The sequence below is a fragment of the Lacerta agilis genome, chromosome 17 (assembly GCF_009819535.1).
Source record: "Lacerta agilis isolate rLacAgi1 chromosome 17, rLacAgi1.pri, whole genome shotgun sequence".
NCBI lineage: Eukaryota > Metazoa > Chordata > Lepidosauria > Squamata > Lacertidae > Lacerta > Lacerta agilis.
Window position 1 is genome coordinate 25,913,986 of NC_046328.1, and position 11,654 is coordinate 25,925,639.

The following is an 11,654-nucleotide window of genomic DNA, read 5'->3' on the forward strand; positions in this document are numbered from 1 at the left end:
GGAGTGAGATGGTCTGACTCTGAACAAGGGACCCTCCTATGTCCCAGTGTGCAAGGCCTGGACTGAATGAATGTGTGTTTGTGTGTGTAACCATCACCACCACCCCAAGCACAGAGGCTGTGTGTTCTGCCCTCACCCCCTCTCCCGTTGGTGGTGGCCAACGGGCACAGTAGCAGCAAGGAAGAGTCTGGAGCCGTGCCCAAGGAGATGATCCACAGGGAAGGGAAGGGGAACAGAAGCAGGAGGAAGAAGAGGGATGAGGAAGAAGGGTTATCTCCCCACCCCATGCACATTCCCTCTCCTGGCAGCCGACCTTGGGCTGACCTTGCAGGGAACAGCCAGGCTGCCTGGCCCCAGAGCACCCTCTGCAATGATGGAAACAGCTCAGCCACAAAGCAGCACCCATCACAGAGGGTGCAGCTAATGGGAGGGGGCAGGCCGGTGGGCACTGCTCAGGCCTTGTCCATGGGCAGGGGGAGGGAGGGAGGGAGGGAGGGAGGGAGAGAGGGAGAGAGAGAGAGAGAGAGAGAGAGAGAGAGAGAGACTGGTGCAAATCTCAGAGAGGGAGAAATAGAAACAGAGGGAGGGAGGAACACACAAGCAGGTGCTAAAGCTTAGGTGGCCTGAGCTGATGGAGCCCAGGTCAGGAAATACCTGACCCATTTCTCAAGATGCTTGAGTAAAGGGACAAAAGGCTCAGGTTTATTTATTTGATTCCTATCCCGTCTTTCCTCCGAGGAGCTCAAAGCACCAAACATGGTTTTGTTCCCCACACCCTGCCCGGTACACAAACACACACACACACACACACACACACGTTATCTCACAACAACCCTTTCAGGTAGGTAAAGCCAGGGGCGAAGGAAGGGGGTTGCGTTGGGGGCAGTCTGCCCCGGGTGTCACCACTGAGGGGGGTGACAAAATGCCGGGCTGCACTCACTGCGGGGTCTGCAGCACAGCTGAGCCATGCCCAAATGGTCCGCCCGCCCGCCCCGCCCCCACCAGCTGTAGGGCGGCTGAGTGGGAGGAGGCAGGTAGACACCTCAGAGGCCCCTCAGAGCGTCCTGCCCTGACTGGCCCCGCCCCTGGGCACAGGGCACACATGCCACCCCAGGCGCCCGATCAGCTTACTCCACCGCTGGGTCAAGCTGAGCCAGTGACTAACCCAAGGTCACCCTGGGACTCTCAAGTGTTTTTAAACAATGCAATTCCCCCCCCCCATTCTTAGAAAGTGGCTTGGAGAGGCCCATGGACAGGTTGGGTTGCTGCGGCTCCCACCCCCTCTTTTCACATGCTGAATTCTTGTATTACATGGGGATGGATTCGGATAGGCAGGCAACCCAGCAGAATTTCTGGCTTGATCATCCTTTACGGGAACCCCGTTCACACCTCAGTATGTCACAAGATGTTGGGATGAAGCAATGGGGCCCCCAATTGGCAAGAGAGGAGCCCCCCTGACACCCTCCTAGCTATATGACTAGAGCATGACACCATCGCCTACACACCCGTCCTTGACGAAGGCTTCGTGGGCCAGGATGCAAATGACCTGACCCAAGGCTGTTGGTTTAAATATAGGCAGTGCCAGGGGAGCATCCGGCTGCCACTTGGAAAAACAGGAGAGAGACAGGCCGAAGGAGCCCTCGGAGGCAGGCCCAGTGGCTTCTGAAACATCTTCCCCTGTTTGCTACATGGCATGGGATAGGGGGCATGAGGAGGAAATAGCGGGAGGGTGGGGGGGGGGTCACAAAAGTCCTACTTGGCACAGTTTCTCATTATGGACTGGAGACACATGTGGCATAGTGGGTGAAGTGTCAGACTAAGAGTAGAGAAATCGGGGCTCAGATCCCGTCTTAACCACTAAATTCACCTTGAGCCAGTCACGCACCCTCAGCTTGACCTACCTCACAAGGTTGTTGTGAGGATAATATGGAGAGGGAGAACAAACCACTATATGTTCCCTAGAGTCATAGAATCAGCATTGCAGGGTTGGAAGGGACCCAGAGAATAATCTAGTCCTACTCCCTGCAATGCTAAAGAATCCCTGGCAGATGGCTGTCGAACCTCTGTTTAAAAACCTCCAACTGACGGAGTCCACCAGCACCTTAGTTAACATCAGCCAGACACCAAAAGCAGATCAAAACACATGTCAGCATTCTACATATCTAGGTAGTCTTGTCTAAGCAAAAATGCAGAGAGAAGGGTTCAGGCAATGAGTCCCAAAGAGGCTCAAGAAATTTCCTGCTCCTGAAGCCTACCTGGGAACAGCAAAAAAAAGTTGTTCTACTTTTATTAAAATATTCATACTCTTCCCTAGTGGGACCTTAAAGGTGGCAAAAGGCCATAATTTAAAACATGGCAAATAAAACTGCATTTTAAAAGCACCAAGGAAACACTAAAAATGAAGATAAGAAAACAGCAGCAATATAATATCAGCAAATGAGAAAGGGGGGGGGACGGGACACAGACGGAATAACGGAGCCAAAACCAACTTCAAGGAGCACTGATCATAGAATTGGAAGGTAACCCTAAGGGTCATCCAGACCAACCCCCTGCAATGGAAGAGTCACAGTTAAAGAATCGCTGAGAGATGGCCATCCAACTTCTGCTTAAAAACCTCCAATGGAGGAGAGTCCACCTTCCAAGGGGGTCTGTTCCACAGTCAAAGAGCTCTTACCATCGGAAAGGTCTTCTGAATGTTTATTCCAGATCTCCTTTCTTGCCATTTGAATCCATTGGTGTGGGTCCTACCCTCTGGAGCAGGAGAAAAGCTTGCTCCATCTTTCATGGAATAGTCCTTCACATATTTGAAGATGCTATTCTACCACCTCTCAGTCTTCTCCTAGCTAAACATTCTCCCTCAACCATTCTTCATCAGGCTTGGTTTCCAGATCTTGGTCGCCCTCCTCAGCTCACCTTCCAGCTTGTCAATATCCTTCTCAAATTGTGATCAGGTGGCTTTCAAAAGAGGAACCATTTTTAACTGGGCAAAGCAGAAGGGAGAGGAAGTCAGGGGAGTCTCCATGGGCCTCATCTAGGCCAGCCCTCCAGCTGCTTTGGATTACAGCCCCCATCAGACCCAGGACATACAGCTGCACTGACTGGAGCCAATGGTGAAGGGAGGCTAGCCAATGCGCTATCACCAAGATGCCCCAAACTAGAGTCCCAACCTGCTGTGTGACAGGCCTGCAACCAGGAACTTCTCACTGGGTAGACTTATTATGTATGAAAAGCCCTGCAGAAGGGGCCTTGTCTAGGCCAGCATCCTGTTTTCACAGTAGCTAGATGCCCCTAAGGACCTAGGAACCCAGGCAGACTGTCTTTGGACCTGGAGGTTCCATAAGAACCTAAGACGAGCCCTCCAGCTGGATAAGGCCAATTGGGGGCCCCATCTATCCCAGCATCCCCCACTTGCAATTCCCAGAGACAGGTAGTCAGAAGGTAGAACACGGCCAACGTTGTGGCCGGCAGCCCCATCCTCTTCCATCCAATGGTCTAATCCTGTTTTTGAACCATCCAAGTTGGTGGTGTTCCCATGCCTGAGGATGCCTGGGTGGGGCTGCAAGTTGTACGGTCCTGACCGAAATGTTCTGTCGCTCGCAGTTTGTGTCTCTGCACAGTTGGGAGGCAGGGTCCGTCCCATAGCAGAAGCCCTTCCAAACATGTGCAGAGTGCCTTTCCCCTACAAGAGAAAAACAACAACCAACTCCTTGCATGATCTGGAATTAGGGAAACAATTGCCCTGGCTCAACGAAATACTCACGGGCGGGCTTGCCCACCCCTGCCCAAGGTGCCCTCCGTTCCAGGGATTAACCTTTGACCTGCAAAACTACCCTTCCTCCCCTCCTGCAAAGGCCTCTGTGCCTGCTGCCCCCCAGCAACACACACCCTTCCTGCTCACACACTTTGAAAGGCTTCAAATCCATCTCCTTCCAAATCCATCAGCCAGCCTGGGCCAGCGTTTCCACGGTAACCGGCCTAGGCAACAGCCGCCCAGCCTGCCCGTCACAGCAACCTCCTTTGCGAGGGTCGACAACAGCCGCAGCGACAGGAGTCAGGCGGCCCCGGTGTCTCCTTCGGCTGCACGCGAGGCTCCCCTGCCAAGCCCATCTCCACGGCAACCGGCCAAGTCGGTTGCCGCCACCGCCATCTGCTAGCCAGCCTCCCTCTCCAGACAACAGGCTTCCGGAGAGCAGGCGAGTGGGCGGGTGGGCTGAGCCTGAGTGCCGGCGGCATGTGGGTGTTGTGTTGTGTGTCTGCATGTAGAAGAGAAGCGGGAGAGTATTCTTGACGCAAGCGAGCACTATTTGGTGCCTTGTGCAAGACGAGGGGTTATGTAAACTCCCGTCGTCTGGTTGCGATGCAAGAGTCTGGAATTGTTGTCCTTGGCCCTGAGCTGGGAAGGGGAAAAGGGAAACTTAGGATGGCGTCTGGGCAGGCGGGCACGTTCAAGGCTCCGAATTGGCAAACAGGAACCCGAATGTCCATGAAGACTCAGAGCGGGAACTCAAATTTCTTCCAGGTCGTGGGACCTCATAGTACCGCTTGGTCAGACCCCACCTGGAGTCCTGTGTCCACTTCTGGGTGCCACAGTTTAAGAAGGATATTTTGCAAAGGTAGAAGGTGTGCAGAGGAAGGTGGTCAAGATGATGAAAGGCCTGGAAACCAAGCCTTATGAGGAACGGTTGAGGCACTGGGGATGTTTAGTGTGGAGAAGAGGAGATTGAGAAGAGAGTCATATGTGAAGGGCTGCCCCATGGAAGATGGAGCAAGCTTGTTTTGTGCTGCTCCAGAGGGCAGGACCTAAACCAACAGATTCAAATGACAAGAAAGGTGATCCCAAATAAACATTAGGAAGAACTTTCTGAGGGTAAGAGCTGTTTTGACAGTGGAACACTCCCTCAGAAGGTGGCAAACGCTCATTCATTGGAGGTTTTTTAAATAGAGGTTGGATGGCCATCTGTCAGGGATCCTTTAGCTGTGATTCCTGCATTGCAGGGGGTTGAACTAGTTGGCCCTTAGGGGTCCTTTCCAACTCTATAATTCTGTGATTCTATGACTCCAGTTAAAGAGGGATGGGGATAACGCTAGTCTCCAGCTCCTATCAAGCCCAGCCAGCATGGCTAGTGGTTAGGGCTGCCGAAAATAGGACCTGGCCAACATCTGGAGGATGTTTCAGGTGCAGCACCATTGCCCGCTGCTCCCTCATGATTTCGCCTGGAGGTGCCAATGGGGATTGTACCCTGGGCCTTCTGCATGCATAGCAGCTGTCCTATGGTCTTTCCCCTCTACACAGCTCTGGACAACTCACACTAATGAAACATACCACAAGGGTGCTGGGGGAGGGCCAGAGAAAAGACCCAGGATGATGTGACCTTGGAGTTACTGGCAGGGGGTGGGCTCCAGTGTGAAACAGCATCCCTTTCCAGATAGGACAGGCGCCCGCTATCTGCACTTCCCGGAAACAACGGAATGCCTTTTTGTTCCAACAAGCTTTCCCTGCTGGATGGTTGGATCTTTGCCAGGAATGTATATTTGGTATCACATTAGGTTTGTTTTTGTTTTTTTAAAAGCATTTGTGCTTTTTAACTGTGTCTTGCAGTTTTTATTGTGCATCGCCTTGAGAAGATTGTGCAGAATGCGATTAATAAATTAATAATAGCAATAGTAATTAGTTGTGATCACTTGGGCCTTAAGCAGGAAGACAGACCAGCCCACCCCCACCCCCAACCTGCCCTCTGACAGGAATCCCCCCCAGGAAGTTCACCTCTGAGCCACCTCCCACCAGTGTCCAGTTTAAGTTCCTACAGGATGCCCCAAAGGGAACGAAGGGGAAACTGAGTCCCGAACCCTCCCTGCCCCTGCCCAGTGGGCCTTGCTTACAAGGTGGGCTGAACATACCACACGCACCACCCTTCCCATGGCCTGCCACAGGGTAAGAGGCCATGTTCGCAGGGCAAAGGTGCAAAAGGGTTTCCCACTTTTTCATTCAATTATGAGACGGATTTCTCTCAGGGTGGCCTGTTACTCATTGCCAGAAACTTAAACAAAAAACAAGGGCACAGATTTGCAAAAAAAAGAAGAAGTACATATGCTAATTTACAAGTAATTTACATGCACATTTAGAAATAATTGCTATAATTTAAATCGAAGGACAATACATATCCTCATAGTGGTGAGCAAGAATATAACCAGGTGATCTTTCCTGCTCACTCTGCTGTCTTGGTGCTGCTGTGTGTAGAATGGGCAGCTTCAAGTCCCGCCCCCCCACCTACGCTCTCCCCTTTTCTGGGTTTTTTTTAATCTCTAAACTAGGATTGGACTGGGTAGCCCTTCAAACAGAGGACTGCCTTCTGTAAAGTGGGACAGTGGCTTCCCTAACTTCAGTAAACCGTACCCAGCACCGTCAGTGGGGGGCTCTCACATTCCACCCCAGACCTCACCAGGGATTGATCCAGGTGCCTTCTGCATGCCAAGCAAGTACTCTGCCACCACTGAGATAGGGAGGTGCCTCTCAGCTCTGGGGGAGGACAAAAGGCCCCAAATCACTGAGTTGGGGAGGAAGGAAGGAAGGGAGCCCGCTTGCCTGCCTGTACGGGAGGGGAAATGAGCTCAGCACCCAGCAATAATACAGAAAAGGATCGCTTCTGGGCATGCACAGAATGCAGCACGGAATAGCCACAGAATTAGGGATCAGAGCCCCTCACCTCCAAGGGGAACAGTTTCCAGATGCAGGACCTCTCTCACCCCACTTTTTTGTAAGGGGCTCCAGCACTGGAGTCTGCCCAGGGAGGGGAGGGCCCCCCTGGACTTTCCTTCCTTCCAGATCAGCTGCCCCAGAATTGGCTCCCTCGGCAGCCCATCCTGGCTGCTTGCCAGAGCAGCAGGCAGGGCCATAAACAGATAAGTAATAGCTGGATAAATTGCACATAGCCGGGGACCAGGTTTCCTCTGACCCACAAGCAGGGCTGGCCCAAGACATGTTGGCACCTGAAAGCAAATTTCAAAATGGCTCCCCACCCCCTGGCTAGGGAAGAAGGGGTGAGTGAAGATCTATATTAGGAACAAGGGAGAGGGGGATCAAATCGACCTTACCCGATGGTTGAAGTGGGGCTCAAAGGCCATTGCTTGGATGGCTGGAGACTGAGAATCATGTTGGGCAGGCGCAGAGCCCAGGAGACCCCAGAGAGCTATTTTGTCCCTGAAGAAGGGCAGGTGGGTTTGCCAGGTCAGTTGCACCCCAGACCCCAGACCATGGGACAGCCCCTGGTGATGCCCTAGAGGGCAAGACCCCAGTGATGACAGCAACCACAGACTCTGACAGCAGGTCATTCACATAAAAACACAAAGTCTAGCAAATGGTTGGAAACAGAGACAGAAACCTTAGCTCAAGGGGGTATTCTCAAATCATTCTTTCTCACCTGCTCAGGGCACCCAAGGAGCCCACCTGGAGATTCAAGTCCTCCCCATGCAACACAGGGGGGTGGAGCTCAGGTGAACCTGAAGACTTCAGGTCGGCCCTGGAGGCCTGGCAACCCCCAGCGCAGGGAAGGCTGAGGCCAATGGGGTCTGGGAAGCCTTAATTCAGGAGGGAAGGAGTCCAAGGAAGGCCTGGTCCCAGGCAAAGGGGGGCCCCTGGTGGCTGCAGGGAGCAGCGTGCTGAGATTTAATTTCCCACAAGGCTCTGGCAGGATGCTCTGCCAGGAGCTTCATGAGAAATCAAGATGGCCGCTGGACCCAGCCAGCCGGTGCTGCTTAAGAATCCTTGGACCCAGGGCCTGTGTCAGCAGCAGGCTGTCCTGAGGTCCCGGCAGCTGCCTGAGGTTGATACCCGAGCATGTTCTCCTGCACCCCTGCAAACAGCAGCCAAACAGGGCATTCCCATCAATGAAAGGGTGTGGAGCCCCAAACCAAACCAGGGCCATGTCACGGACTGAGGCCCCACAGCTCTCTTTTTTTTCCTGCAAAAGGAAAGTGGCCAATTAAAAGCGGGCTTTTCAAAAAGTAGCATGGCTATCCTAAGCGGAAAGTGTGAAAGGGACTGAGGGGGAAATACAGTGTGACCACAAACAAGACCAGCAGGACATAGCACAGACCCACATGTTAACTGTGGGTGAGGGGCACATGGCCATGACTCTGTTCTCTAATTCTAAGCTGCGCTTCACACCCCATAGCAGCCATTTTGTGACGGGTGCCCTTGGCAGCAGTCTGAATTTTCAATTCTTTGAAGCTCAAAAAAACATTATCTATAAAACGGTATACATTTTGATTTTTATTATGTATTTTTAAATATTTTATTAGCTTTTTAAAAAGTTCGTGTATTCAGTAGAGAAGGAGGGAGGGAGCACAGGAAGAGGAGAGGGGTTAGGAGAGGTATTTTACAATTTATCAAGATAAGAGTCCTGACACCTCGTTTTTTACCGAAAAAAGGCTCAGCAAGGGAAGAAGGTGGATCATGGAGATATCTGATCCGGCCATGGTGATACATGCCTTCATTACATCCCGTTCAGATTACTGTAATGCTCTCTACATGGGACTGCCTTTGGAAAGCGTTCAGAAGTTTCAGGGGGTCCAAAGTGCTACAGCCAGATTGCTAACCAGAGCCAGCTACAGGGAGAACAGAAATGCCTTTTTACAGCAGCTCCATTGGTCCATTTCCAGGCACAATGCAAAGTGCTGGTTATGACCTACAAAGCCCTATACAGGTTGTGGGTCAGACTATCTGAAGGATAGTTATATCCCTATATATGAGCCTGGCTGGGCTCTGAGATTTTCTGGGGAAGCGTTTCTCTCAGCCAGCCACCCTCGCAGGCATGTTTGGGGAGGACACACAAGAAGGCCTTCTCAGGGGCTGCTCCTAGACTGTAGACTCCCTCCCATGGGAGGCTAGCCTAGCCCCTGCTCTGCTTTCCTTTCTCATGCCAGCAAAGACTTTCTTTGGTTCTGACAGGCCTATGACCACTAACCGGCTGTTGTGACAAGGTATTCTGAGGTGGGAACGGATTGTACTGTGTGTGTAATTTATTTTGAGTGTTTTCAGTGCTGTTTTTAATGGAGTTGCTTGTTTTTCATATTTATATTCATTGTTTGTTTCTCGCATGTGTTTTAATTTATGCTGTCAGCTGCCTGGGGTCCTGTACTGGGAGAAAGGAAGGACATGAACAGAACGGGATAAAATACACAAAGAAGTGGAGGCAAAACTTAAAGATACTAGAAGGGACCCCCACCCTCGCCCTTCACAGAGACCACCAGCAGACCTCAACATATCTGAGAGTTAACAAATCACCACCATCTTTCATTTATTTACTATTTTCATCATCACAAAAGGGCTCAACAAAACGATGATCTACTAAAAAGATACAGAGATTTTCTTAAATCCCCAAACTGTTCACATACTTTTACTTTTAGCCATCATTACAACAGCCCTGCAGGATGGCCCTATATCCCTTCCTTATTATGGAAAAGACAGCGGAGGATCCTAGAATGTTAGAACTGGAAGGGACTCAAAGGGTCATCAATTCTCTGCAATGCAGAGAGAGGACCGGATTTCATTTGGCTCACGAGACTACTGTTTCCTTTGCCTGAACCGACTATTAGGACCCCTTCCACCATGCGACACTCTCCCTGATGTGCCAGGTGCCGTAAGGGCCACAGAAGCATTCACACTCGCCACTTGCAAGCCCCATGCAGTGTTAGAAACTCGGATATATAAGTTGGTGCCAAATGGCTCCTTAAACCAAGGTTACAGTCGCCAAAATGGAATGCCTAGTTGCCATTTTGGGGCCAGAAGGCTTGAAAGTCATATTTTTCAATGCAGTCGTACCTCGGAAGTCGAATGGAATCCGTTACGGAAGTTCATTCAACTTCCAAAATGTTCGGAAACCAAGGCACAGCTTCCAATTGGCTGCTGGAAGCTCCTGCAGCCAATCTGAAGCTGCGGAACCCGTGTCGGACATTCGGGTTCCAAAGAACGTTTGCAAACCGGAACACTCACTTCCGGGTTTGCAGCGATCGGGAGCCAAAACGTTTGACTCACAAGGTGTTTGACTTCTGAGGTACGACTGTACAACTATTTGGTTCCTGAAATTTATTCTGATGGTGCAGATGAAAGATAATGGATAGAATTCTACAGGATGTGTGGAAACAGTCAAGATCCAAGGATCCCCAGGCATGCACCACGAGATGATGGGGACTTCAGGCATCATCCTGGTGCCCAGCCATCTCCACTTGGCTGCAAGTGGTCAACAGCCAGGTGCAAAATGCGCCCGGCAAATTTCAAATGCTGGCGTGGTCCCACAGGAACCTGCGGCTCCCGGCTCCCCATCAGCCTCTTACCTTCACTGCAGAACTTGCCCTGGAATCCGGTCAGGCTGCAGTCGCACTGGACCTCGCTGTTGACCACGGTGCAGATCCCTCCGTTGACGCAGGGGTTCTGCTTGGTGCACAGGTATTCCGTGTCACTGCGGATGCCCTGGCTGCCCAGGAGGGCGGGGGGCGTGTCGCCCACTTTGAGGTTGGCCACCATGCCACGGAAGGGCATCTCGTACTTGACGGTGCTGAGGGTGAGGGCCGAGAGCCGGACGTCCGGCGGGATGCCCCCCACGAAGAGGTCACTCTCCACCGCCATGTCGCGCCGCTTGGACTTGACCTCGGCCACGCGGGCCTCTCCGTCGACCACTAGCATGGTCTCGCGGTAGTTGCGTGTCAGCAGGAGCATGTGCCAGCGGTCGTCATTGACGGGCGTCTCCAGGTGCAGGCTGGCCGGCTCGGCGCAGGAGATCGTGAAGCGCAGGCGGAAGCGGCCCTCCAGGATGAGCAGCTCCAGGAAGTCGCAGTTCCCGCCGTCGTCCAGGTACAGCACCAGGGCCCGCGAGACGTTGGTCTTGAGGCTGAAGCTCAGCTCCCCCGAGGAGCTGGCATCCCACCGGGCGTAGCGAGCCCACTGGCCTGTTGCGCCCCCAAACTCCAAGGCCGCGCCGCCCGCCCCGGGGCCCAGCGCCGAGGCCACCAGCAACGCCAAGGGCAGCAGGCGCAACGCTTTCGCCATGGCCGCCCCGCTCTGCACACCTCGAGGCGATTGGCGCCCCCCCCTCCTGCTGCACACCTTCAGATCCACATGAGACTGACCGGCGCCTCCTGCAGGGAGGGTGCCTGGGCAGAGCAGGCCACAACCTGGCCAGGCAGAGAGAACCTCCTCCCGCTCCTCCTCAAAGAGGCGCAGGGGCTCTCGCGCAGGAAAGGGCCACGATGTACGTTTTCCGCAAAGGTCCTCGGGGCTCCCCTGTCCGCCCCTCCCCAAGAGCCAAGGCGACTCTGAAGCAGCCCTGCCTACAGCATATTCATCCTCTCATGGACAGGGGCAGCAGAATGGCCCTCGGAAGGAGGGTGGGGCGGGGGGTGGGGCATGGGCAGGATGCTCCCGGGAGCCAACAATCCGTCCGTATCTGCCGCAGTCGGAAGTTTGGTCCTTCCTTCCCTCGATGGGGTCCCTCCGAATCCGTTCTGTGTTCAGTCTGGAGTGCGCATTGTAGAAAGCTCAGCCTGGAGTGGAGCAGGAAGGGGGGGTGGGGGGAGAGGAAGAGAGGAGAAAAGGGAAAGTAGTCAGCCACCGTGCTGTTTTTCCTTTTTAAGTCCCATTGCTGACCTGTAAACAGACC

General features: G+C 53.0%; 1 protein-coding gene across 30 annotated transcripts in view; it reads right to left on the bottom strand.

The window, feature by feature from the left end:
• The window catches only part of NRXN2 (neurexin 2), a 285,739-nt gene extending 274,582 nt beyond the window's left edge, over nt 1–11,157 (bottom strand). For 19 of the 30 annotated variants that reach the window (XM_033136170.1, XM_033136168.1, XM_033136167.1 and 16 more), the window contains exon 1: nt 10,333–11,152. In XM_033136170.1, the coding sequence (XP_032992061.1) occupies nt 10,333–11,044 (712 nt within the window). In that variant the 5' untranslated portion in view covers nt 11,045–11,152. Of the gene's footprint in view, nt 1–10,332 lie in introns of all 30 variants that reach the window. The other 11 variants (XM_033136171.1, XM_033136182.1, XM_033136180.1 and 8 more) reach the window with 2 other exon arrangements.
• Between the last annotated feature and the right edge of the window lie 497 nt (nt 11,158–11,654).